Source organism: Mangifera indica, chromosome 11, assembly GCF_011075055.1.
Source record: "Mangifera indica cultivar Alphonso chromosome 11, CATAS_Mindica_2.1, whole genome shotgun sequence".
Lineage (NCBI taxonomy): Eukaryota > Viridiplantae > Streptophyta > Magnoliopsida > Sapindales > Anacardiaceae > Mangifera > Mangifera indica.
This window is the reverse complement of record NC_058147.1, coordinates 2149433-2176752: the sequence shown is the minus strand read 5'-3', so window position 1 is coordinate 2176752 and position 27320 is coordinate 2149433. Positions and strand designations below refer to the sequence as shown.

General features: G+C 33.8%; 3 protein-coding genes, 1 long non-coding RNA gene and 1 other non-coding gene across 10 annotated transcripts; 2 read left to right on the top strand and 3 right to left on the bottom strand.

The window, feature by feature from the left end:
* Positions 1-2342: 2342 nt before the first annotated feature.
* On the bottom strand, positions 2343-2414 carry TRNAE-UUC. Its single transcript has one exon. It is a non-coding gene; the product is annotated as a tRNA-Glu (tRNA).
* Positions 2415-2947: 533 nt separating this feature from the next.
* LOC123228941 lies at positions 2948-7849 on the bottom strand. The gene is made up of 5 exons (XM_044654452.1): positions 7400-7849; positions 6406-6467; positions 4034-6298; positions 3853-3961; positions 2948-3683 (listed from the first exon to the last, which is right to left on the bottom strand). The coding sequence occupies exons 1-5, from the start codon at positions 7509-7511 to the stop codon at positions 3070-3072; spliced, it is 3162 nt and encodes a 1053-aa protein (XP_044510387.1). The 5' UTR covers positions 7512-7849; the 3' UTR covers positions 2948-3069.
* Positions 7850-10816: 2967 nt separating this feature from the next.
* Positions 10817-13495, top strand: LOC123228839. Its single transcript, XR_006504756.1, has 3 exons — positions 10817-11079; positions 11210-12893; positions 12984-13495. It is a non-coding gene; the product is annotated as an uncharacterized LOC123228839 (long non-coding RNA).
* Positions 13496-18812: 5317 nt separating this feature from the next.
* On the top strand, positions 18813-22118 carry LOC123229372 (phosphatidylinositol transfer protein 3). Of its 2 annotated transcripts, XM_044655146.1 has the most exons (7): positions 18817-18971; positions 19099-19137; positions 20070-20173; positions 20435-20611; positions 20734-20832; positions 20913-21158; positions 21510-22118. In XM_044655146.1, the coding sequence occupies exons 3-7, from the start codon at positions 20105-20107 to the stop codon at positions 21807-21809; spliced, it is 891 nt and encodes a 296-aa protein (XP_044511081.1). In that variant the 5' UTR covers positions 18817-18971; positions 19099-19137; positions 20070-20104; the 3' UTR covers positions 21810-22118. The 2 variants fall into 2 exon arrangements, with proteins under 2 accessions (XP_044511080.1, XP_044511081.1); XM_044655145.1 differs by lacking the exon at positions 19099-19137 and having other exon boundaries at positions 18813-18971.
* A 62-nt stretch (positions 22119-22180) lies between these two features.
* LOC123229371 (uncharacterized protein At1g01500-like) lies at positions 22181-25441 on the bottom strand. 5 transcript variants are annotated; one of them, XM_044655139.1, is made up of 4 exons: positions 25054-25283; positions 24810-24930; positions 23742-24513; positions 22181-22629 (listed from the first exon to the last, which is right to left on the bottom strand). In XM_044655139.1, the coding sequence occupies exons 3-4, from the start codon at positions 24447-24449 to the stop codon at positions 22387-22389; spliced, it is 951 nt and encodes a 316-aa protein (XP_044511074.1). In that variant the 5' UTR covers positions 24450-24513; positions 24810-24930; positions 25054-25283; the 3' UTR covers positions 22181-22386. The 5 variants fall into 5 exon arrangements, with proteins under 5 accessions (XP_044511074.1, XP_044511076.1, XP_044511075.1 ...); XM_044655143.1 differs by having other exon boundaries at positions 22375-22601; positions 25054-25423; XM_044655142.1 differs by having other exon boundaries at positions 22546-22995; positions 25054-25441.
* Positions 25442-27320: the final 1879 nt, after the last annotated feature.

The following is a 27320-nucleotide window of genomic DNA, read 5'->3' as shown; positions in this document are numbered from 1 at the left end:
CTGGAGCTATCATCTACCGTCTCTCCCTCCCGATTGTTTTCCTTCCTCCGACGGCCTACCTCAACTCCATCCCAACCCACTGACTCAAGAGACATCGTTTGAAAAGAGAAATCGTCTTCCCAAACGATGTCTAGACGACTCGTCTCTCTCTGGGAAGACGAGTCGTCTTCATATTTTATTAGGTTTTAAACTTTTAGGGAGAAAAATGAGATTAAATTTTCAGAGGTTAGAATTATGTTAAATTTAACCTATCACATGTGGGTAAATGATATTTTCAAAATTAACCGAAAGAACTTTGAAAATTTAGCGTAGTTTAGATGGGAAATAGTCCATTGGCCTAATTTTAACGCTACTGCTAAGCTTGGATTCTTAATTTATTACAAAAAATTGTTATTTTTTTTTTTTATAAATTTGCCAAAAGACGAACATGTCCTTTATTTTAAATGCAGTTAAATGACAGTTTACGATTAAATTTTATAAATTTGGGGCGACTGATTGTTTGTGCATACGGCGGTGTGACTCGCCATCAGGCTATAGGGGCGGTGAGCTTTTAGGGCAACTCAAATCTCTAGTAGTCCTATTCTTCAATTTCACATGAACACTAAATCCTTCATTCTCTCGATTACACTGTGACGGTAGAACAGAGTCCCAATTATTGACCATTTTGATGTGGTGTTCCGTCAAGTCGTCTTGCCTGTTTTCCAGCAACCAATAAATGTGAAAGAATAATAAAAGGAAAAAAAAAAAAAAAAGGAAAGGAAAAATTTTAAGATGTCAGTATAAAATAAAGATGTGTCACCTAGTAGGAAATTGAAATTTGTTTCATTAGAGTTCCTGTGGAAAATGACCATTTAACCTTTGTAAAAATAGATAATCTAAATCAATAATGGAGAGACTGTGTCACTTAGTAGGAAATTTCCTAAATATATTCAACAATGACTTTAACCTATTGTCAAAAAGGAAGCTCGAACAGTCGTACAGAAAATTGAAGTGTGCCATCATAGCTTGTATGCAATATTGGTACTGTTACAAGTTGAAAAGTTACAATCTATTAAAAAAAAAAGCTTTGGCGCTGTTATCGTCTCTTATGCACACAGAGTAAGTGGAGTATTAAAAGGAATTAAACTGCCAAAGTACTATTTTATATCCAATTTTAATGTAAAGATATATATATATATATATATATATATATATATATATATATATATAATATTAAAAACTCAAATATTCTATTAAATTTAAAAATAAAATTTTCATTTTATCACTAATTCTTAAAACTTTATAAATTTATAAAACTAATAACTTTCTCTCATAATTAAATTTTAAAAAACTGTATTTATCCTCCAGATTTTTTCTTTCTTCTCCAACAATCGGATATCGTTCCCATCATCGATCGGCTTTTCTACTATTTTCTTCTTCTACCATTGACTTTCTCGCCAAACCAATTTCATTGGATGAAGATGAAGACGATTTGCTGTCTTTATCTTTTCAACTGAACGAAGATGATCAATTTCATCTAACAGATGAATCGACATCAAACAAATCTTCTGATGTCAATCTGCCTAGACCTGGATCATTCTCCAATCATGAACATGATAAAGATAGTGGGAAGGAACATGTTTGTGGCTAGAGAATGGTGGTTGCATTTTAATCCAAGATGCGAGAGAGAGTACTAACAGATGGGAGGTTTGTTGGAGAACGTCATTGAAAAAGGAAGGGAAATAATGAAACTTTAAAGAGAAAAATATAACTTTTCAAATTTTAGACGAGAGAAAATTATCAATTTTTTAAACTATAAAGGATGAATGAGATAAAATTTTAGTTTTTTAATATTATTGGTTAAATAATGGTTTTACTTTTATAATTAAAAACAAATTTTAATAAAAATAATATAACAGATAAATATTTGAGTTTTTAAAATTTTATAGATGTATATTTACTTTTATATTAAAACTTGAACAGGAAATAGTCCTTTGATGGAATTAAAATATGAGCAATATTATGTGTACCTATTTTAAGTATACAAATGTATACATACTCATATGTGTCATCATATGATTGGTTATTGTTTTATTTTTAATTTAAAATCATCCAATCACATGATGACAAATATAAATATGTACATATTTATGTATCCAAAGTGGGTACACATAGTTTTATTGTTATAATATATAATATATAAACAACTCATATATCAAACAACGGATTTGAGAAATAAGAGTGTATAAGAAATTGTAAAAATTTATTTGACCGAATTAAAATACATAATATATAAACAAATCACGTATCAAACAACGGATTTTAGAAATTGAGAGTCTAAGAAATTATAAAATTTTAAAAAATTCCGTTGCCGGGAATCGAACCCGGGTCTCCTGGGTGAAAGCCAGATATCCTAACCGCTGGACGACAACGGATCTGATTGTTATCCTATTATTTTAATTATTTATTTTCTTATCACCTATGGTTATGAACTTATGTTGCTTCCAGGATAGAAGTCACAGCGTCTCACCATTTTCTGATACGACAAAAAATTTTATAAACAGTAAAGGTTATAAAATTTTGGTGGTCGAACCAGACCCAAGGTCTCAGCACGACTTGTACAACCCGCAAGTTTGGCCCTGCCAACAAAATTATGGGCCAGCCCAGCGTGTTGGACATGTCTAATTGTTCCGAGCTGCGAGAATGTCACCAAAATGAGACAGCCGAGTACTGTAACATATGCAGCGTTGTTGAGACATATTTTTACCTTTTTAATAAAAAGAATCTAATTACTTTATTATATATTATCTATTGGACAATAAGCTGCAGAGTCTGGATACACAAACAGGCTAAACGGGCGATGGTATAAACCTACTACTGGTTTCGCTCTTATGCCATTGCTTGTTTATGTCTATGGCTTTATGCTCATAAATCGAGTATGGACTCGACCAAAACTCACACTTGCATATGCATAAAATCAATATTACTTCAGAGAGAAATTGGAAAATTTTAAAATCACCCATGACAATTTTCAGTTTACTTTACAAACGGCAATGCAAAACCAAACTATTTTCCCTGTTCTTCATCACATCAAAACACTGGAATTTGGAACTGTAAAAGATCTCTGGTAATTTCATCCACGAGTCCACTAAGAACAAATCTCTCCACGTCCCTTATAACATCGTCTTTTTCAATGAATGCAAACATCATGTCTTTCCAATTCAGATCCCACATACAATTAACGTCTGGGTCCTTGTCATACAAATCATTCTCAAGCAATTTAGGCAGAAGCTCTTCCAAGATGACTTCACCATTCACTTTCCCACAATGTAATTTTAACTTCTCAATGTCTTCATTTAACTGTCTGACCAAATCATCCAAGGATCTTATCTTCACCGCAGAGATGGATACTTTGACAAAAGGATGAACGCTTAGCTCTTGCCTTCTCCCTTTTCTTTTCATTAATTCATAGCCGCAGTCTAATATGAGCTTGCTGTCCTCATCTTGACAGTCAGGGCCACCAACATCTAGAATGCCAAAAGGGATGTTGAGTTTGAAGAGAGCTTCTGCAGTGTTAAGAAATATCTGGCTTTTAATCACTATCCGCTTCAGATGATTTTCATTTTCTTTGAGTGGTCTTGCTGTTTCTGTTCTAGAATCTTTCTGGTACACCAATTGCGAAGGATAAGCCATATCAGTTCTCCCTGCAAAATTTAAAACAATGAGCTTCGACTGTCAAAAGTTTTCGATTCCACACTTGTAATGCCGTTTCTGTTGTTTCATGAGATGACATTTCGTCCGGAAAGATAGACTACATGTCGTCTTATGACGAAACACATTCAACACTGACCTTCAAGGTTGTGTTGTACTTACCCTTTGGTGGATTGGATTCAGTAATGTTAGACTTCTGTTGTACACCACCATCAGGCAAAGGTTCTCCACCTTGCTGGTCACTCTTAACCATAGAGTCTATCTTCTGGCACTGCACATCAAATTAGAATTTGGAGACATAAGAAAATGATAAACTTCTCAAATGGTTTAAAGATGGACTCACATTGTCATTCCAAACTAGAGTCTGTGCTTCTTTTGGGCTTTGGCTTCCATTTTCAGCAGGAGTGTACAAAATGGGAGCCTCCAGAGCTTCTCTCTCCCGTTGTTGCGCAACAGCCATTGGTTCTACGATAGCAGCTGATTTCTTTTTAATGATGCTTAATTCAGGTTCTTTGGACTTGCCAATGCTTGTTAGATTTGCTTCTCTGGGGGCACCGAGTTTGTCGTTCTTTCTCTGTTTCACTTGTTGCAAAACGGAAATCTTATGTTTCTGTGCCCTGGCAGAGTTCTGCAGCGCATCTCCTCTTCTGACCATCACTTCGTTAATCATTCGAGGAGTCTCTCTTCTATGCACCTTAATACTTTCAGTGTTCCATGTGTCTGGATCATGAACAGGTTTCGTTTCCATAGTTGGTGGAACAGCAGCTTTCGTCTTGGCTAGTTTAGATTCCTGATCTCTTGAAGATGAATCCTGATTTAAATTCCCGCTCGCTGAACCTCTTATGTTGACATTTAAGCTAGCAGAACTCTTGTTACCATCTGAAAACCTTTCTGACTGCATTGTATCAGGAGCTTCTGTGAAACTTCTCTTACTAACTGCGGCATGATCTATATGTGACTGCTTCTTTTGCAAATTAATCTCAGCATCCGTGGATTTTGATAAAGCAGGGAACATTGATTGGCTTCCCTTTCGTTTCCTTGCTGGAAATTTCTGTTTTACACTCAGTTGCCCCCTCTCTCCGGCTAGCCCTTTTTCTTCTAGAGGCTCTGATTTCCGGAGAATGTGTGATTGTTGGTATTCAAGAATGGTTTGAGACTTCTGGCGAGTGCCCACTGCAAGCTTGTCTGTGTAAACGTTTTCTCTTCGAAGCGCACCTTCCTTCAACCCTGTCTTGTCTTGGGACGGGACTGTCGCTTCTGATCTTCTATGTGCTTGATGTGGTATTCCCTGCATCTCATCCTGGAAAACTGGTTCCTTCATTTTGCTCTTTTCTGCACCTTTAAATTCTCTTTGCTTTCCATGATCATCCTTTTGTTGGTTTCCAATGTTATTGTTCAACGGGGTGATATTTCCTTGCAGATTGTCTTTGTTACTGGCCCTTTTTAAGCCTCTCACCGGTTTTGTACCTTCAAAGTCCTTCCAGGGTGACTTTCCGCCATGAATAACCGCCTGTGCAGCCAGTTGAAATTCTGCTTGTGATGCAAGACTGTTCTGAACTGCTGGAATGTTGTTAGTTTCTATCATCTTTTTCTTTGACGGCAAGTGTGTCAGATTCTCAGCATCTTCTGTCCTCTTCTTAGTAATCTTGGTGCTTCCCTGCACAGTTTTCTTCAAAGGGTTTGACTCTTTCTGTATAGGGTTCTGTGAGTCTTCTTTTTCTGGCAGTTCTTCAAGCCCCATTAATTTAGCAATTACATTTGGAATTCTCGCCTTTTCCACTTTGGATTGAGAAGAGCTCGAATGGCTCTTCTGTTCTGAAAAACCAGCTTGAGTTTTGACACTGGAACTACTCTTAACTGATTGCTTGCGAGGTGCTGATTGTTTTTCATAGATGAAATTTATACCTCCGGAAGGGTAAGCAAGAGCTGCCAGCCTCAACTTGACATCATTCCTTGCAACATCTTGGGTGCCATGGCAGTTTCTTGAGGGCCTGTCAAATGAAAATTTTGGCCGAGCCAGCTGCTTCTGCTCAGCTAAATTGACAGCACTATCATCTTCATCTTCATCCTCCTCAAGCAAAGTGATCCGACTTTTTCTTTTGGGGGTGCCCATGTATTCCGAAGCACCCTGCAGGTTTATCAGCATCCGCAAAGATTCTTCCAAATCTATGGCCCCTTTCAGTAGTTCATTTCCAATTTCTATTGAACATCTATCAAAGTTCAGGCCATTGGAGCATGCTGTGAGGATCTGGTTCAACTTTTGAGCCCCCCTGGATATCTCTTTGAGGTGGAGATGGGAAAGAGTAGGGAAGTGGCTGGTCGAAGACTGATGCCTATCTATGCTATTTCTTCTTCCCATCTTCTGGTAGTCCACTGGTCTCCCACCAATTTGATTTAGGAATGCCAGAATTGAATTATTGCCTGAGGAATCCATCATGCTGAGTTTTCCTCCTTGCTCAAGGGCAAAAGCCAGAGTCAAAGACAAATCTCCAACTTTTCCTGTGCTCTGGCCTCTCCCAAAAGGAACAACCGCTTTTGAAGCTTCGCCGCTGCCGAATTTATTGCCTCCTTTATACCTGTTCTGCGGGGTCCCAGGCCTTAAACCAGTCTGTTGGAAACAATAAATTGTAACTTAACCAAGTTAATACCATCTTTTATTTCAGTCTCATATACATAAATTAACAAATTACACCACTCTCAGCTTTGAAAACTTACAGTATCAGTTGTTTTGAAATCTCTAGACCCTCTGTAGTTTTTCTTTGCATATGAATATGCATCTGATACACACAGCAGAACAAAATCAACATTTAATTTATACATTCAATAAAACTATGTAAACATAGTTTTGAGTATACAATTAAACACTCCGATGATGATGCTGCATAGTTTTTCTTTGCATAAAAATATGCATCTGTTACACGCAGCAGAACAATCCAACACTTAATTTATACATTCAATAAAACCATGTAAACATAGTTTTAATTTCATAATTAAGTATTTCGATGATGTATCATCATATGATTTAGTGATTTTGAATTAAAGATAAAATAAAAGTCAATTACATAATATCAAATCGTTTGAAAACCCAATTATATACTCAATTATGTGTGCATATAGGATTGCTCGCATACATTTACCTTTTTACTCTCACTTGCCAACCAAAAGTTGGCCTAGTTATCGAAAGAGTACTAATTGGTATAAACAACAAATTCTCATACTCACTCACTGACTCTGCATGTTGTATTGAAAACCGGTTTCGGGGTTTAATCAACAAATTCTCATAGCCACATTTGCAGTCTATTCTTTCTCTCGATTTTCATTTGTTAATTTGTTGGTAAACTAAAACACAATCTGAAATTTTGTTGCTTGACTAGTTAGCCTGATCTTTTGTTCAGTTAAAAGAAAAATAAATGTCGAAATGTAATTAAGAACTTGACTGATTGTTCTCGTTTCATGTTACATTTCTGACCCTCTGTCGAGACTGATAGTTTGAATGCAAAATGCAAAGAATTGCTTTCGCTTTTGAATTTCAATACGATCCGCTTAAACTACTAAAAGGGAAATGGTGCCGTCTACTTTTATACTTTGCTTGAAGCCATGAAAAAAGGATCATAATCCTGAGAAAAGCCAAGTTTAGATTCTTGTTCTATGTGGGACTTCAAAACGAAGTCGTCCTATGGATGCAAAGATTTGCAGAATTATTACTTACCTGCAACTGCTGTGTTATTAGGTGAGTTCGAACTCTGAGTTGTAGCCAGGCGTTCTTTTCTCAGGCGGAGATCATCTAACAGCTTCTGTGCAAAGTCTGATCTCTTCGCCATCTCGTACTCGGACCCGAAAGGCGAACTCAACTCAGTTCCAGCAAACTGTGTTTTAATGACATTGTTTTAGGGACATGACTTGTGCAGAGAATTGAAGAGGATGAGATTGTTTGAAATTCCTTTCGTAGTTGGGAGGGTTCTTTCAAAGTTGGGTGCGGTGGGAAGTCGAGTCCAAAGTGATAATAAAATGATGTTTGAAATTTTAACTTGGTAGAAGATTGACGTGAACGTCAGTTTAGGTCTATCTGTAAGTGGGGGTTTCTTTGTTACAGTTCTTCCACTGTCCTGACTTTGCCTAGAATCCAAGCAAGCAATTACTGATGTTCCAAAGAGCTTCCTCTTCAAGCCTGCATATTTCTTTTATCTCCTTGTTCCATTCCTTCTCTTTATATTTCCTTGATGATTCAGGTCGAATATATTGACGGCTAATGCACATGCAATAAAGGAGAGTATCTTTCTATTTGCCCCTCTGGGAAGCTTGTGAAGCAAAAATAGGGACACCATGCTAAAAGTTTGAAATTCTTTTCTTAAAAAAATCTCCAAAAACATTATCGAATTAAGAATGGATCTAATTTGAACTAGTTTAACTTAAATTGTTTGACTCATTACAAATAGTTTTATTGTTTGTTCATTATCCATCCAATGACATTGTAATATCTCATCTCCAGATTATACTTCTAAAAGTAATTTACCAAGATAACATGTTATATATACAATAACAATTCTAAAATATATTAAAAGAAAATAATTTCATGAAATACTTCGATAATTTATTAAATTAAAATATGAAATTCATAGTTTCTTGAAATTATATTATAAATAATAAAAGTAATGATCCCAAAACAGTTTAATTCAAAAATTAAAATAGAAAGTCTTCATTGGTGGTTGCACTGTCACTAAGCTAATCCACCAGCCTCTCCGTCTGCCTCGTTTTCATGTCTACCTGCAAGCCAAAGCAAAACACAAGTGATAATTCACCCAATAGGCACATACAATCACTAAGCATTACTAGAAATTCCTTGGATAATCTGACTATCCATTTATCCATATCATACAACATCCCAAACGTATATCAAGTGGACATCTCAAACACCTCTTACACCTTCCTGAGAATCGGGTTAGATGTCCCAAACGCCTCATGTATCAATGAGACGAACATCTCAGACTCCTCTTACATCCCTTAATCATCAAATAGAGGGCAAAACATATTTTCCCTAACCCTCAGTATGAGATCCCTCTGTATTTTTTTTTTAATCGTGAGAAACGGGCATCCTCTCTTTTATGAGGGATGACCATCCTAGAACAGGAAAGGACGATCATTCTCCTTTGACCTCACTCCTACATGCCAAATTATCAATTTACCCTTATGCATCATCTCCTACCTCATGATGGGACGATCGTCCCTCTCTTGTTAAGATCAATGTCCCCAACCTTTGCAACTTTCAAAAAAATGCATCGATTTTGATGATGATTTAGTAACCTAACCACCCAGACTCATTATAACACTTTGTTACTTTTCCCACTAATCAGACCATCCCTCAATAATCATCATCAAACGAAAATCATATGAAGTCAAAGAATAAGTATATAACTCATCAACCTAATCATCACATTTTCAAGATTCTATGCCATTATACTACATTACGCATATTCACATGCAACAACAAGACAAATCTACATATACAGAGTATATATATAAAAAACCGTAAACATGCCAAAAATAACAAGGGAAAAGGGAAAGTGCGCCTAACTCTCCTGGTGCTTAGTCTTTGAGTGGCAAGAATCTGACGGCGTTCCTCTAAGCCAACGACTCTCCAAGACTCTCAATCCTTAGTGTTCCCTTTGTGAAACATGAGTTTAGGGTTAGAACGTATAACCCTAAATGCGATACAAGGAGAAGTTTTATAACAATTGGAAAACGAACCTGGGAAGAGTGTCCCCCAAGACGTGCATCTCAAAAATCGCATGAGCACGACTTGAAATTGTCGACTCATAGGGATAGACATCTCAAAGATAGGGACGAACATCCCATAGGTTTTACTTTTGCATTGGCTTTGAAAATTCAATGTTATCGAACCTTCCGAAAAATAGGGATCATGCCAAAAGTCCAACCTACCCCTGAATATACTTGAGGTTGGTATATTGACCTTGTCAATGACTTTATTCATTTTGTTGATAGTATTCTAATGATACAATAGATTAACTCAAATAAGTCCGAACTCAAACTGAAAGCGGATATTTTGGATTTGATCCGAATTTGAACTAGTCTCATACTTGATTTGGATCGAATTCACATCTAAATCAAATCATGATATATGGTGTGCACACACACAAAAACAGTAACCTAAATTAGAATCACTTTTATAGAGTAAGATAGTTTGGTATAAGGTCGGATAAAATTAAGGTTAAAAAAAAGGTGTTCAATACTTGGCAAGTAGGTGGGATGAGTTGGACTGAATGCCTTACAAAGAACAAAATCAATTGAAATGGAGTAAAGAGTTTGTCTGCCTCCACAGCCACACACAAACAGATGGAATCTATAGTATGAAGCAAGCAACCATCAAGTTTTCACGGGCTTTCTCAGCATGAAACAACAGGGAAGCAGAGCCTCGCAGCCCAAGACAAAAGCAGTGGGTGAAGAGGCTGTATCAAGAAATCAAATCAATCAAAATATGGATAAGACCATAAAACAACATTAGCAAATACCATTTTTGTCCTCCTCCACCTAAATCTTATCTAAATCAACTCTTATTTTCTTAATAAAAACCAAAGTTGCGTGGCTATTGTGTCAAATATTCATGTTTTCTACTAAATATTTCAAAAATTTTTTATAAAATTTTGAATAAAAAAGTGTTTATGAGAGCTTTTAAGATTAGTGAAGAATAAAACATATATTAAATTGAGATTTTGACTATTTTATATCATTTATAAATTATTAACTAATATTATTTAATTTTAATAAAATTAGTTTATTTTAATTAAGAAGCCCCAAATTCTGTAAACCTACCTTAAATACCTTAAAACATGTATGGATTACACAAGGCCAAGTAGCCAAACGAGGTGTTAGCTTTGAATTTTCGTCGAATTGACCACCATCGTAATTGACGTGCCAAATAAAAAAATCACTTTCATCGCGAACCTTCCTCGAAATCATAGCCGTCCAGACCTTGTCCATTACAGCACGCTACTGACAACCAGATAACTACTAATATCACCCAAAAATCCAACCGTCCACCTCAAAGCTGGTCAAATCATCAAAGCCGTTGGATCATCTAGGGTTCCCCTTTAAGTCGGTTTTCATGTCTTTAAAGCCACAACAACCATGATTGTTGTCATTGAGGTGTTGGGGCGCGCCTTCTAATTCTCAGATCTGTTTCGTTTGCTTTTGCTTCTCTTTAATCTCTTTATGGATCTAAATAGATCGTTTTACGATCTATACGTTGGTCAGGGCTTTTCTGGGATCTGTGCGATCCTCTCGGTACTTGAGTACAGGCTCTATATACCGCCTACGGCAGAGTTTGCGAGGTCATGATAATGGATAGATCTATCTCCAGTCGAGTAAATCGAGGTATTTAGGCTATTCTAGTTTATATCTATTCAGCAATTTTGAATTGAATTTGGTTTTTTCCATTGCTTGTAAGTATTCGATCGATTTATACATCATTCAAGCGATTAACTTATTTTTTTGTTTTGAATAGGTTCGGGTTTCTGCTGTTTTTGGGACGGTCGTTGGATCTGGAATAAGGATGGACGGAAGTTTGTGTTTGCTTTACTTAATTCTTATAGATCGGTTCTGCTGGAGCTGGCTTATTGGAGGATATCCAGACCGCTGCGGTGTCAGAGATCATAGAAGCTGTTGATAGTTGGCAGAAATTACAGTAAGCTGGATAAAGGTTTTCGTTATACTGAGTAATTTGTTCACAGGTTGTTTTATTATTCTTGTATCGTTTGAAGAAGGTCTATCTTGTGAGGAAGAAAAATTGTGAGTTTGAAAAAATTGTTGTGAAAAAAAATTATGTTTGAGAGAACAAAAGATGAGAGGTAAGATTTGTAAGGTGAAGATTTTAGAGATGGATTATGCTGTGTGTTCGTGTTCGACCTTTGCCATGACAGGTGCGCTTGCATGGCAGGTCAAAAACCCTAATAAAATTATTATTTTTTGTTTTCGGGGGAGATGGTACGGGGATTCGTTTTTTCTTAAATCCCTGGCTCTCCTCCTGGCTGGTGTGTCTGCCTTTTTTTTCCCTCTCTTCAGTCTCTTGCTGGTTGAGTGAATTGTTTGGTTTGATGCCAAACCCGCAACAACCATCTGTAAAGGCAATATATATTTCCGCGCACAGTTTGAAATTCATCAGCACACCGTGCAGGCTACCCAATTGCTAATGGTCTACGCGATGGAACACAGGTACAAATAAGTGAAGCACACAAGTTTAATTCATTTACTCTTTATTGGACTTATTTTACGACATAAATATACTATATAAACAGCCATAGCAGGTACCAGGTAGTATGACAACCTTTCAATTTATCTATCCTGTATAACAACATTAATCACTTGCATGTTCATTTTAATGATCTTTAAATGTTTCTTTAACATAGCTTTTTCTGCTATGGATATACTATTAAATTTCATATATTTAAGATTTTCGAGAATATTATTATCATTTTAAACTAACCTGGTAATCTACTTATGAAATAATTCTAAAAAAGCTTTTTCAAGTTGACTCAGTCTATATTATTTACAAGGGATCATTTCATATGTTATATACAGAGTTATTCTATAGAAGATAGATAGTGGTTGATACTTGAACTTGCAATTTCTTGTCTTAAAAGTAATGTTTGCCAAATTTTAGTCCTTTAAGTTATTTATACATCCAATTTTTATCAATCAAATTGAATATACCAAATTATATATGCTTAAAAAAACTATTGTATATTTACTTATAATTAACCATTGTTGTGATATTGGATAATAAGTGGCTAAATAATGTACAACTATCTGCATTATTTGTGGTCTTTAAAGTGTGTCCGCATTATTATTTCAGTACTAATTCATTGCTGCTGTTAAATATGTTGCCTTTTTATTCTGTAAGATTTGGTCCTGTTATTTGTTGTTGGACCATTTTTGAGTTTGGCTGTCAGTTGATTGGTGGGGGTTACCACTGTTGTAAATTTGAAGGTATTGTATCTTTGTATCATATTGTAAGGGGGAGAAGCTTGTGTACGAAGCATTTGGGTTCTTTATTTTGTGAAGATTCTTTTTTGTTGTGGAATGTTACCAGCTGAATCAGCATGGATGAAGAATATTGTTCCTTGTGATGCTTGTCAAGGCCTTCTCTTGGAGCTGCTTTCGGACATGGTTGAAGGGATTTTTTAAATTAGGTAAATTTTATGAATGTTATGTCAGGTTTTTGAGACTAATTAATTATTTATGCATAATATTTTGTTTGATAATTTTTGTTTTTTTTGCAGGAATATGAGGTTAAATATTCCCATGTGATCGCGGGGTTTTGGCATTTTTGTCACCGTAGTAACCGTCATCCTGTCATTGTGAACTGTGTTGCTTTCAAAGAAATTAGTTTTGCTGTCATTGGAGATTCTATTGCTTTCATCAGGCTTGCGTTCAATTTCTGGAGTTTTGTGGCTTGTTAAGTCGAGCTGCCCTGACTATGGTATTTTTGGCTTGCTCAACCTCTCGGTCCCCATTGAAGATGGTGGAGTTTAACTTGTGACATGTCTCTTATTTCCTTGTTAAGGGCTTGCGTTTCCTCCTCGTGCTGGTAGCTCAGTTTAATTATCCTCTCGTTTAGTATATATTGCTGATTATTTAATCTATTGCTTGAGTACAGAGTTGTTCAAGGCAATTTTAATATTTTATCTTCAATCTGTTTCTTATTTTTGGATCTTGTTTATTTACCTATAGCTCTTTATTTGTAACCAGGCTGATTTTGTCTGATGTATTCATTGGAAGTTACTTTCAGAAATGTGCTTTTTATTAGGTAGTAGCGGCTCTATTTTTGTTTGTGTCTCTGGATGACGCAAACTGAGGTTTTGGTTGCTGATTTTTGTGATGAACTGCTGAGGTTTGTCAACCCGTGTTAAGGCTATCAGATGTCTCTTTTTTAAATTAAACCTGTAAGGTAACTATTCGTTTGATATTCATTTGTCTACAATTTATTCAACTGTTAAAATGATGGGCCTTATTAGTTTATCACTGAAATGTGCTTTTGGATCACGTTTTTAGCTCGTCGGCAAATATGTTGTTTGTCTACAGCGTTGTTGGGTTTTATGTCAAAATACGGCTGACCCAACTAATTCTATTTTGAAGTTTCCCAGCAGGTAAATAATTTACCGCATTGGAGTTCGCGGTTATGGAATTTGAATGAATTTCAGTTTTGAGTGTTATTAAATTCATCATATAAAAAGGTCGACTATAATTCATTGTTCTGCATGCCTTATTAATTCAACAACTAAGTCGAATTTGTTTACACGTCATTTTTTGTGCTTTGAAAATTGAATTAATAAACAGTGGAACATCTGAGACAGCCTGGCAAAAAATTGAGTAAATATGGCTGTCGTTGTAGCGAAAATAGGAAGATAACTTAGCGGGGAAAAAAAAAGTAAAGAAAACATTGGAAGATAAATTTGCAGAGTCGTCGTGGTATTTTCGACTGGATAGGCCCATAAGCTCAAATAGGGTAGAGCGCTCAAACTTCGTTTGGGAGGATGGTGGTTCGAATCCACCTGGGTCTTTGTTGTAAATGTTCGTTGTGTCTCTGTGAAGTTACTTGATTATTTTGCTCTTTGAAGGCTGAAAGCCAAGATAGAAGACTTTTGTACTGTCGCATAATGTTGGAAACATAATGGGACCCTGTAATTTCTAGAATCAATGAACGGGAGTCATTTCGATTTTATTATTAGCATCCTGTTTTGAGAACGGTGATATGTTATTTTTTATTTGTGGTAGAATGGTTTAGGATTAAAAATAAATTATAATTAAATAAATTATTTAAGTATTTAATTAAATATTTAAAATTTGGGGTATTTCATTTTATAACAGGGCTGGGTTAATCTGGTTCAGATGGATTCCGCCATTTATGCCTTGTTTATTTTAAATTTTAAATTAATAAATAATATTTATTATTGATGTAAATTATATTTATTTTTTATTATTTAATTTATTAATAATAAAAAGTTATAAAAAATTTTTTATTACCAATATTATATAATAAGTAATATAAATAATAATATAATTATTATTTTTATTTTAAATATTATCAAAGTAATTTTAATTTTATTATAATTATATTATTTTTTAATTTTTTTTTGTAAAATTAAATTTATTTTTAATTAATATTATAAATAAAACAAAAAATATTTAAAAATAATTATATTATATATATTGAGATAAAATAATTTATTACTTTTAATTAAATATTAAATTGTATTAAATATAATATTTATTTATATTTAATAATTTTTTAATTAATTTATTTTTAAAATAATTTTTTTTATTTTTTAATAATAAAACATTATCAAAAGTAAATGAAATAATAAAGAAAATGTCATTTTGTTTTTACCACTGAAACATATTTACCTCTCTATTTAAAAATAATTATATTATATATATTGAGATAAAATAATTTATTACTTTTAATTAAATATTAAATTGTATTAAATATAATATTTATTTATATTTAATAATTTTTTAATTAATTTATTTTTAAAATAATTTTTTTTATTTTTTAATAATAAAACATTATCAAAAGTAAATGAAATAATAAAGAAAATGTCATTTTGTTTTTACCACTGAAACATATTTACCTCTCTTTTTATATTTTTGGTAGCTTGTTGGAGTTGTTAAATGATCTACTGTTGCTATTTAGTTTTATGTTCATTATCTCAGTCTGACGTGATGCATGTGTCATTAATTCATGTTGGTCTTTCAGGATGTGGTGTTATTCTTTTCAGACTTTTTATCGTATAAGAAAAACAAAATTTTATCCAAATTATTGTCAAATTGATCAAATTTGAGTATAAAATATAAAATATTTTAAAATCGAGAATGTTTAAATAAATATTAATATAAACAAAATAACAAAGATTATTATGTAACACTCCCTCCCTGGCGGTAAGTAGAAACTGAGCCTTTATCTGGTGTAAAGTTTTATCCCGAGGGTAGAAAAATAATTTCTCCTCAGGAGAGCGTTAATTTTGTTTAAAATCTTTTAAATATTTAGAATGTTTTAAATTAATTCTGTTTGACATAAGGAGAAAAAGCTGATGAACATGCCTAGGTATTGAACGGAATTTTCATGTTGGCCACGCTAATTGTGTGACCAGAAAATTTCCACGTTTAAAGGATTTGGTACGTTCGATTTCAACGGTAATAACGTGACAATCCATAAGTCACACATCGTCTGAACTTGTCACATTCTCAGACATCATCTATCCATCTCTTTACGCTCTTCTTGATGTTATTAAAGCAGAGTTTTGAAGCTTTATATCGGAGACGTGCTCACATCATAATATATTCTCCACCATCTACCACCTTTACATTAAAGCAGAGTTATGCCCCCTGTTCCTTTCAGTGGGATTTGATTCTCTTTCTTGTTGATGCTGCTACCTTTACATTATGAGCTTGTTTTGCTTATTTATTTATCATCCCTGTAGCTCCAATTTTATTTGTTAAAAAAACTATAAAGATTTGCATAAATTACTGGGAATTGAATGAGGTCACAATCAATAACAAAAATCTGATAATTCTTTTTATCAGTTAAGAGAGTTCTCAATATTTTTGAAAATAGATTCGAGATTGATTTATTACTGTTTAAAAATTATAAAAAAATATATATTTAATTATTAATACAACTTTTACAATCAGACGTAGGTTTTACGAGTTTGTAATTATGTTATTCAGATTAACTAATTCTCTTATAATATATTTATAGATATAATGAATCGGGTATTTTAAAATTATTTAAACAAATTCTTTAGTATATATTAGAAATTGAAAATAGTATAAAGAGTATTCACGGTTTATCTTTTAAAAATTAATAGTATAGGGAGTATTTACAGTTTGTTCTTTAAAAAGTGAGAAAAGACAACTTTCTACAAACGTTAGCTCTAATTGAATTGAATTGCTATTTATAGGACATGTTGCATCTTCTTGCAGTTCTCACAAAGAAAATACTTTGTTTCAATGTACCGACTCCTTATGAGAGAGTTTTGAGGAGCTTTAAATCTCTCTTAACCATTGTTAAAAGTCATGAAGGCATCATCGTCACTCTGGATGAGATCAAATTATTTGGCATGAGAAGGGATAGCGTCTCAATGTAGAGCCATAAATTTCCCCAAGTCATAATATGGAAATTAGTCTTTGTTGCCTTGTGTTCTGGTCTTTTTCATGGACTTGCAAATTAGGTAATTACAAGTCTTTGTGACAAAGAAAGTAGAAGATGAATGAAATGTCAAATTACCTTTGGCAGAGTTTGCACATTAGTGCCTCCCTCTCTTTTTTACCCTGAATGCACCCGCTTGAATTTGGTCAATGAGTATTATAAAATTTAGGAGTGAGTGGTCTAAAACTACATTTAAGACATGGTTTTAAAAACTGGTTCCAAGCCGGGGAAAATTTTCACCTTTTTTTTTTTATATCGAGACGTAAACTTGAGTTTCAAATTTTGTACAAGGTGAGAAGACACGATACCCTACTCATTAATTTAAATAATGTATATTATTCAGCTAAATTTATTTTTACGTTAAATAGTTTAAATTAGATATTTAACGATTAATTATACAAAATTATTTTAAATATTATTTTTAATAGTTATTTAAATAGTTTATCATCCTCACCATTAGTTGGATTGAACTACCCTCTAATTGAATTAATGTCTGATTCGACCTTGATAATATTGATTTAAGGTTTCTGATTAGATTTTCTATTGGTGTGAGTCAATAATATTATACGGGTGAAATCTTGAATCCAATAATCAGTCTAACCATTGGTTAGATTGAATTGCCTACTCATTAGGTTGACTTTCGATTTGACTCTGAAAAAGTTCTTGATTAGATACTTGATTGACTTGAACTAATTATACTAAACATGTGAAACCTTGAATCAAGTAATCGACCTTATAATCACAATAATAGATAGTCAATGTTTGATCTTAGGTATTTATATTTTTGTTATTTAAGCTATCTTTTGAGATATATACATATATTTGTAAATTTTTACTGCAACAAAAATACGTCTTTTTGTTTAAAACCTAAGATAGATATAATTGCACCAAAATCATAAGAGATTGAAGGGAGTTTCTTTGACAATTAATTGCATAGCATATTCAAATAGAAGTTGGGAAAATTTTATAAGACGAGAGAGCAAAATGATCGATAGATTGAGTCGGGAGAGGCACACTAATTAAAAGAATGAGTTAAAAGTGGAAGATATAAGATGAAAACTTTAGAGGTTTGGTTGTTGAAGACTCTAATTACCATATTATAATCTTGAAAAAAGATACAAAAACTATAAAAATTTAAAATTTTTAATTACCCTCCATCAAATGCAATCATTATAGGTTGTTGGAGCAACCGTTTGATTAAATACATTACTATTTGATATCCGAGATTAAGTTTGACTGTTAAAGCCACTTATTTGGTTTTTTGGCCGGAATACCAAGATCACTCAACCCATTTGGTTTTTTAGACTATTTGGGCCACTCATTGAGTTATTCGGTGGTTAGGTTTTTTTGGCTAGTATACTAGAATTACTTAACCCATTTTGGTTTTTTTTACTGAGATACCATGTATAAATATATTAAAATTATAAGTATAAAAATTAAAACTTATATTACACAAAATTAATTGATTTATATTAAAATCTAAAACAATATTATACATACTTACTTTATGTATATAAATATACATACTGATGTGTATTATTACAAAATTGAGTATTATTTTATTATTAATTTAAAAATTAATTATTTATATAATAATTTATATAAAATATATTTAAAATAAATACATATAATTTTATTATAAAATTTAATCGACCGAATTTATGTATTAACTATTTATATTATTTTTATTTGAGAAAGTTAAGTCTCCAACGCATACCGAATCTCCTATGGTAAGAACATGTAACCATGTTCTAGAAAAGTAAACGTACAGCTTTACTTTTTACACGTAAGGACTTACCACAACTACATGTGCCCTGTGACCGTACGGTCCCTCCAGCAGGATCTCAATGACTGGACCAGTAAATAAACAATAATATAAAATCTCCGCCAATGACTAAACAAAAGCCAACATCTTTGTGAGCCTTTTGTGTATTAGCTCATTTCTATTTTCTCTTCACACATTTCTCCTTGTTCTTTTTTGTACTCGTTTTCCTTTCATGTCTTTTTGTTGAACCACTTTCTCTCTGGCGAAGAGGAGGAGGAGGAGATTCGCTGCACAGTAATGTTTTTTCTTTCCTTTATCTATTTTCTTCTCTTTAGTGATTTCGTTTATCATTTGATTTCTTTGTTTGTTTGGGTTTTGAATTCTTTTTGTATATTTTGATCTTGGATATTTTCGTTTCCAGGTATCCCCATATTAAAAAAAAATTGAAACATCCATCTCGGTTGGTCTAGTTTGTTAATTTGCTGAGTCAATAACGATTTTTTTTTTGGGATTTTCTATGTGAACTGAACTTTAATTTTCTCTTTTCAAGTCAATTAATCTACAGCTTTAATCTCCGTAGTCAATTAATCTGCAGATGTAGTTTCCATAGTTTGTTAATTTGCTGAGCGAATAGTGAATTTTTTTGGGGATTTTCTATTTGAAGTGAACTATAATATTCTCTTTTCAAGTCAATTAATCTGCAGATGTAATCTCCGTAGTTTTTAGCTTCTGTTAGTTGCTTGTTTAACTGGGTTTCGATTGGATCAGCTTATGCTTTTAAAAAAATTGAAAGGGCTGGTGGATGTTTGCTTAAATCATGACGTTTCATCTACTGATATTATTATTTTTTCTCTTATGAAACTATCTGGAGGTAACTACTCTATTATTGGAATTGCTTATGCGGGCTGTTGATAATTTTTTTTAAATCATTTCGTAGATCTGTTACAAATCCAATGATATGAAATCAAACCCTGAATATGGCCCACTAATTGCAAGCTGCAAATAAAATACAGTCAATGAGTTTGATCTATAGCTTGAACATTAAAGCTTTTCTTTGAGTACATACACATTTCTGCTAATCTTGTGTCTGTAATTATTTTGACTACTAGTATTCTTACCTAATCTAGGTGGGCTTGAGTTTCGGCCAAGCATAAAATTTCAACATTTTGACTTTGATATTTTTTATATTTGATAGAATTTGGTGTTTCCTGATCATGCCTTTGTCCCCGCTATGATACTTGAGTTAGTTTTGTGTATAGGCATCAAACCATGTGATCTCCCTTTTTCTTGAGTTACATGCATGTGAATTTTATCAAAAGCAGTAACCCTGTCTTTAAGTAAGAGTATAAGAAGTCTATTAATGTATTTCTTTGCCAACTCTTGATCTTATAGGTTGATTCGGTTGACAAATTGAGCAATCAATCAGTATGTTTCGCCGTAGGAATAATTCTCATCAGGACCAGCCAGAGAATGATACCTTGCATCGTGAGTCAAAGGTGATAAATCAATTGATTTGACTGCTTCATTTGTTCATAATAATCATATATTTGGGTTTCTGGTATTTGATTGATGGTCCAGTTAAACAAACAATGTTTAATATTCCTATATTCGGGATACATTAAGGCAGATGTTTCTTATGAGGCCATAAGTTTGTAAATTACACTTGGTAAATATAGTTCTGTACTTCACAGATTTATAATGTATGTAATTTGGTTTTCAAAGACGACCTTAATTTTAAAGAAGATATCTACAAGCAGGTCAAGGAGTTTAAGGTTGCAATTGGACCACTATCTGGACGTAGCTTGCAGTACTGCACCGATGCATGTTTCATGAGATATCTTGAAGCTCGGAACTGGAATGTGGACAAAGCAAAGAAAATGTTGGAAGATTCACTGAAATGGAGATCAACCTATAAACCTGAGGAAATTCGTTGGGTTAGTTGGTTTGAAGTTTCCTGCATGAACTAATAATATTAGAAATGATAATGATAGGTCGTTCCTTCTTCAAGGCTGTATGGTTGATCTTTTGCTAATCATTTTAAGGGATTTGTTAACAGGGTGAAGTTGCTGTTGAAGGTGAAACTGGAAAATTGTTCAGAGCTAGTTTCCATGACCGCCATGGCAGGAGTGTTCTTATATTGAGACCAGGATTACAAGTAAGTTCTTTTGGTAGTTGTCATCATATTTTTTGAGGATTTAACTGTCTTAAAACTGTTTGCTACCATTACTGTTGCAGAACACAGCATCAATAGACAATCAGATGCGGCATCTAGTCTATCTCATAGAGAATGCAATACTGAACCTTCCAGAGGGTCAAGAACAAATGTCATGGTTGATAGACTTCACAGGGTGGTCTCTAAGTAACAGTGTTCCCGTCAAAACAGCTCGAGAAACTATCCATATATTACAAAGCCACTACCCTGAGAGGCTAGCTTTAGCATTTCTTTACAACCCCCCACGCATTTTTGAAGCATTTTGGAAGGTTTGGATTCAGCTTTTCTCTACTGCATTATAATCTTGTTAGATTTATACTGACTAATTTTTTTCTAATGAGTGAAAATTTCGAACCATGCTCTAAATCCTGTGCATGCATTTTACAGTTCTAAATCCTGAACTACTTGTTAGAATGAGAGAGAGGAAAGATGTATAAAGGAAAGGAATGTTGTATCCGTGCTGTTTGAATGTGATCACTTTCCTGGCAATTGAATTTAACGTGTTTCTCTTAGTTTTGGTCGCATCTGTTAATTCCTTGTTGAGTTATTTGTACTTCTTCATCAGCTTTTGATGAATGACGTTTCAGCAAAATTAACATGCTATGCCTCTACGTCGGCAGGTTGTCAAGTACTTTTTGGATCCAAAAACATTTCAGAAGGTGAAATTTGTGTATCCCAAGAATAAAGAAAGCGTTGATCTCATGAGCTCATATTTTGATGAGGAAAATCTCCCGACTGATTTCGGAGGGAAAGCTACACTCAACTATGATCATGAAGAGTTCTCCAAAATGATGGTTCAAGATGATGCAAAATCTGCAACTTTGTGGGGATTTGATGACAAACTCCAACTTGTTAGTAAGGGGCATGCTGGAGCTGAGGTGGTGCCTGAGCCAGTCTGTGTTGCACCATCCGCCAGCTGAGCTGCCATCAATGCAGTGAACTATAGACACAGTGAATCAGAGAACAGGTAAAAGGATCACTTGCTTATGAGACAGGATGGAAAATGTTGTCTCTTTTTCCTTCCGCTTTTAACACAGACGCTAAATTGGTACGACGAAATAAAGCATAAGATAATGGTTCTCGTTCTGTTGTTATCCCTAAATTTGCAGCTGAGCTTTAGCACATTGTAGTTAAATTTTCGAAATCAGCCATGCTTAGTTTTCTTTCTGGTACAACGAAATAAAGCATAAGATAATTGCAGCGCAAGAGCTACAGTTTTCTTTTTTTTCCCTGCATGTCTTCATGAACTGAATCTAGGGTCCAGAAAATTTGGCAAGGTATTATTCAGATCTTAAATAGTCACAATAATTCACCTCTTCCATGACAGCAAAATCAAATGCAACCTGAGCTTCACAGAATCAGATTTATTTACACGGAAATTCAAGTCATACAAGCTTAATTATATGTATAACCTTCATATCAACATCTGTGGTTAAAAGGACACGGTTACAGCTTTTGGATTACGTGGGAAGGAGCTGAAGATTATAGCAGCTCAGATTAAAGGGATCGCGAAAGCCTCCTTTTTAAGTTCCCAGTAGTAGCTTGGTAAGAACGAACCAGCAAGCCAACTCCTATACTGAGTCCTATACAAGTACCGAGCCCAATCCCTACTCCAACCCTCACGCCAGCATTGAACCACGAAAGTTCCCCGTTTTCACTGTCAATGTATTCCATTCGTCGCCACCACATGTTGTCGTAATCTTCATCGTTTCCTGGTTTGTAGTTACCAAAGTCAGCTACCTGTTGATCCAAATCAAAGTTTCACGGGTAAAAAGAAAGACATCATAGGAATGGTATGGCAGCCTGATAATGGTGAAAAAAATAAAAAATATAGAAGTTTGTTTGTAATAATTCTTTTTTTTTTAAAGAATTGTAGAAATGTTCTAGCTAAGCACATTTTCTTAAAGTTGTCAATAGAGAGGAACAGTCATGATCAAGGAACAAATGCTGCTGAATAGAAACTGTATGTCAAGCAGCCTATGGATAAATTCTGCTGCGAATAGAAACTGCTTTGCAAGCAGAAATCTGTAAGAAGAATTTGTTCATAAGACGGAAGAAAAACGCTGATTGAAGGTCCTCCATTGAATTATGAGCAGTTTGAAGGGGCTGTGGAAATGAAAGTAGTCTAGATGAAGTGATAAGAAAACCTAACTCTCAACATGTAATCCACCCACATAGAATGAAAAAAAGCATCACATATTTCCCATTGAAATTAAGGTCATATGGTGAGACATATAAGAAACAAAGCAATTCAATACATGTAGTTTTCAAGGCAGGTTCATAGATAGTCATTAATAAGACCTCAAATTGGATGTGTTTCATAAACAATAATTGACTTGATGTGAGCTTTGTGAACCTATAATGCAAGAAAGTAGATAAAATAATTCACATTCAAAACATTCTCAGTGATACAAAAGCCGACATGATAATGCCCAGGAGAGGCTTGAGACATATTGGGCCTCACAAATCGAGACCAATCTCCATATGACCTGGGCTACCGCGGGTCAGGTTTGGCAAAACAGAAATATTCAAAATTGTGCACTGCCCATTCCTCTGTGTCACACACATTTTGGATAAGATTTTATTTTTCAGCCTATACACCAGTGCCAAATGGGATTTCTTACTATATCGCGTTTCAAGACAGGAAGCATACAGAGAGCCATAAAAAAAGACTAGTAAGACGGAATCCTCTGCATTACCAAAGTTTTGATTTCAATGTCTCATGTCTATATGTTGCTGACTTTATCTCTAATGAACGTGCCTAATGCAAGCAATTATGGAGCAGCACTATAGTATATCTCTCGTCCGAAGAATAACAGAACATTATGTATAAAAGTTTTGATTAAGGTTACCTGTGCAGCAAGTCCAGTTGATAGATTTTTCTCACTTTCAGTTGTCTCATACTCCGGGATTGCATCCAAGGTGCCTTCCCTGTTATGCTTCTTCCGAAAACAAAGCTGCAAAGTCTTTGTTAAGATGATCGGTGTCCCCGAGTAGCAACCAGCAACATAAACCTCAATGGTAGGCAATGGTGATTCGGGACCTGTGACATGTTTTCCCTTCAAAAAGCCAGTGCCAGCAGTGATCTCAGATTCACAATCCATGCTCCAACACTTGACATTGCTTTTTGCTTCCCCTATGAAGCCATTACTACTAGACATCTCAAGAACCCCTGATAAAATGACATCCTCCTTGTCAAAGACCTCAAATTTCACACTTCCCATCAACCGAATACTATCTGTGCTAACAAATGTGACTTCTTCCGACTTCTTGTCGACCCTATCTCCCCTAAGAAGTGAAGAGATGCCATCAGAGCAAATGGTACTTCTAGCACCATTAACTTCTAGGAGAGTGTCAGGGCCTAAAGGGATATGACTGAGAGTGAGAAATTCAGGGGTTAAATCATCAACCTGAAAATTGCTGATCCTCACATAAAAAACTCTCAAATCAAACCAAGATGATGATAATCTGGTAGAGGGTTGATATGGAGAGTATTTGATAATTTGAAGGCTGGGATCAGTTCCTTCACCATTGCTTGGTGTTTCATAATGATTCTCCATGATTCAGGAGCCTATTCCTCACTGAAATTCTCTCATATGTTAAAATCAGCTGACCCAGAAAAACCTGTGCCAAAATGAAACAAAGATTTGGTATTCAGGAACAGAAATCCTGTAAAAATGGGGTAAAAATCAAAACAGAACATAGCTCACACTCAAACTTCAGAAATATTCAGAGTAAACAATGAAAAAAGAAGAACAAAACAGGCAAGTAATGATTCAGTTTCTCTTTACAAATAGAGCCGAAAACAATCTTTGTTTAAGACTATTATAAACCTTCCTCAGAATTCAAGTAAAAATGAAAATAAAAAACTTTCAGAGACCATCAAGGAAGAACAGAAGTTCAACTACTACAAAACCCACCAACAGTTTTCATATCTTCATTAATCTTTCCGTTCAGAGCAAGAAAAACGTCGACATGAAATCTTTAATAATGTTTTCTTCTTCAAAAAAGAAACGCAACGCTTACAGGCGAACCAGCCGGCTATAAACAAATAGAAAACACGTCACACATACAAACAAAAACCCTCCTTCCCTCTAGAAAAATACAGAACAGAAACACAAATAAAAATAAAATCAAAATTATACAAGGCTTATACTTACTTACCAGGAAAATCTTCCATCCACAACCTTTTCTTTGTACTAGTATAATCATCAATCTGCCACTTTCTAGCTTCAAGCTCAACGACTTTTGATCTTAATTACCACTTTTCATATGATGTGTAATCTGAAAATCTCCAAAAAGAATGATATTGAGTGATGGGACATTGCCGGTCTTTAAATTGTGAAATGATATGGAGGTGTGTATGGGGCCAATGGGCCTTGCTGACTGACGTTGTTCATTTCATATGATGATCTTATCGGATCACGAGCCGAGAATTCACAATAACGAGGCTGCTATGCTGTCTCTTTGAAAGGGATGTGCGTGAAATTTTCAGGCTCCATTCATGGTGTCATTATTTTTACTCATCAAGCCCACTGGACCTAAAAAATTTGCCCAATTATTAAAGCAAATCACTTACAGAAACGTAAGAAATTACTTGTCAAGTCATCCGCTGCTGGTCCATTGCCATTGAAGTGCTGTCGGCAGTTTTCTAAAGATTATTTTTCCTGGTGATCATCAGTCAGAAATTCTACAAACTCCATAGATATCTCAGAGCCCCTTTGTTATAACCCAGTTTTTCGAATTTAACATAAAGAGGCTCAAGTACCAAGTAGTTCTGATTGAAATTCTGTCTGGGAGGAAAAGGTAAAAATTTTAGGGCCATTACCGATCAAATTTAGCACCCCCTCTACCGAAGGTTAGATTTGAATCGAGTTTATTTAAATTCAAATTTAATTTAAATGAGTTCAAAATAAGATACTCTTGTTCGAGTTCGAACTCGAGTTATTCGTTAAAATTTTTAATTAAAAATTTTGATATAAAATAACGTCGTTTTATTAATATATATTAAAACAACATTGTTTTAATAACGAAATAGTTAAAAACTTAATATCGAAATGACGCAAGCCAAATTTAAATCGAATTTGAACTTAGCTTTCACGAACTCAAACTCTGTTATATACAAATCAAATTGAACTTAAATTTGATTCAGTTTGAATCTAACCTTATCTTCTTCGTGTATATATATATACATACATATAGAAACAGTTCAAACAATCACATCAGGAGAGTTAATGTTAATAAATAAGAATGAGATAGTTTTCTTCACAATCATGAACCCTCGTCGGATATGAAGACGAAAAATAGTGCTGAGGTTTCCATATCTAATCAAGTAGCTAAACATAATAAAGCATTTATTGCAGCTAAACACGTCAATGGACCGGGCTCGTTCTGGCTCGGTCTATCAGATTTATGAACTGGATTAAGCTTTAAACTCACACAATGATAGACCTTCAGAGTCAACCAGTTTATAAATTTTTAAAGGTATATATAGAATTGGATAGGATTGGATCTTAATTAGATTGACCTATTTAAATATTTTTAAAAATTTTTAAATATAAATTATTTTTTAATTATTAAAATTGAGTACAGTATTTAAATATTTTATTTATAATATCTCATTTATAACGAAAGAATATCATGATTACATGATTAAAAATATTATAAGTTTATAATATAGTACAAATAAATTAATTTATATATGGTATAATTATAAATATAAATAAAATATATATCTCATATCATTTATCTATTCGTCATCAACATTCAAATTTTTAAATTCATTTGACATTGAATCTATTTATAATATTTTGTAATGATAAAATTGAAATAAAAATGAAATTATAAATACAAAGAATTATTATTTACAAATTTAGACAGTTTTTTCTGAAAGATAGTTTATAAAAGAAAATGTGATTAAAAAAATAATAAAAAATTGAGATAAAGAGGTTTGTAAATAAAATTGGAAATATAAAAGATTTAGAGTAGTTTATATAGAAAAAATTAAAAAATTAAAAATTAAAACAAAAAACAGATCAGCTAGAGGATGGCTTCTGCCACAAGCAGAAGCAACTGAAAGCTTCTTCGCAAAAGCCTTGCTTTGGCCTTTTTTTTTTTTTCATAACAATATTAGGTCAGGTTAATCTATGTGTCTAATATTAAAATTTATAATTCAGTCCAAAAAGATCTATGAGCAGGGCTTGACATGTTACAATGCTAAATTGAACACTTCTGAGTAAGGGCCAAATTTTCAAACTTCAGATTGAGCCTCTATTTAGATTAACCTAATTGACATGTCTAATCACAATTATATCATCTACACACAGTTTTGTAATTTGCTCAGATATGATGTGGACATTGACTAATCTTTTTGTGAGTTCAAATGTTTAGGTAGGCAATCTCTATTTTTACCATTTTAATCTTGAAATGAA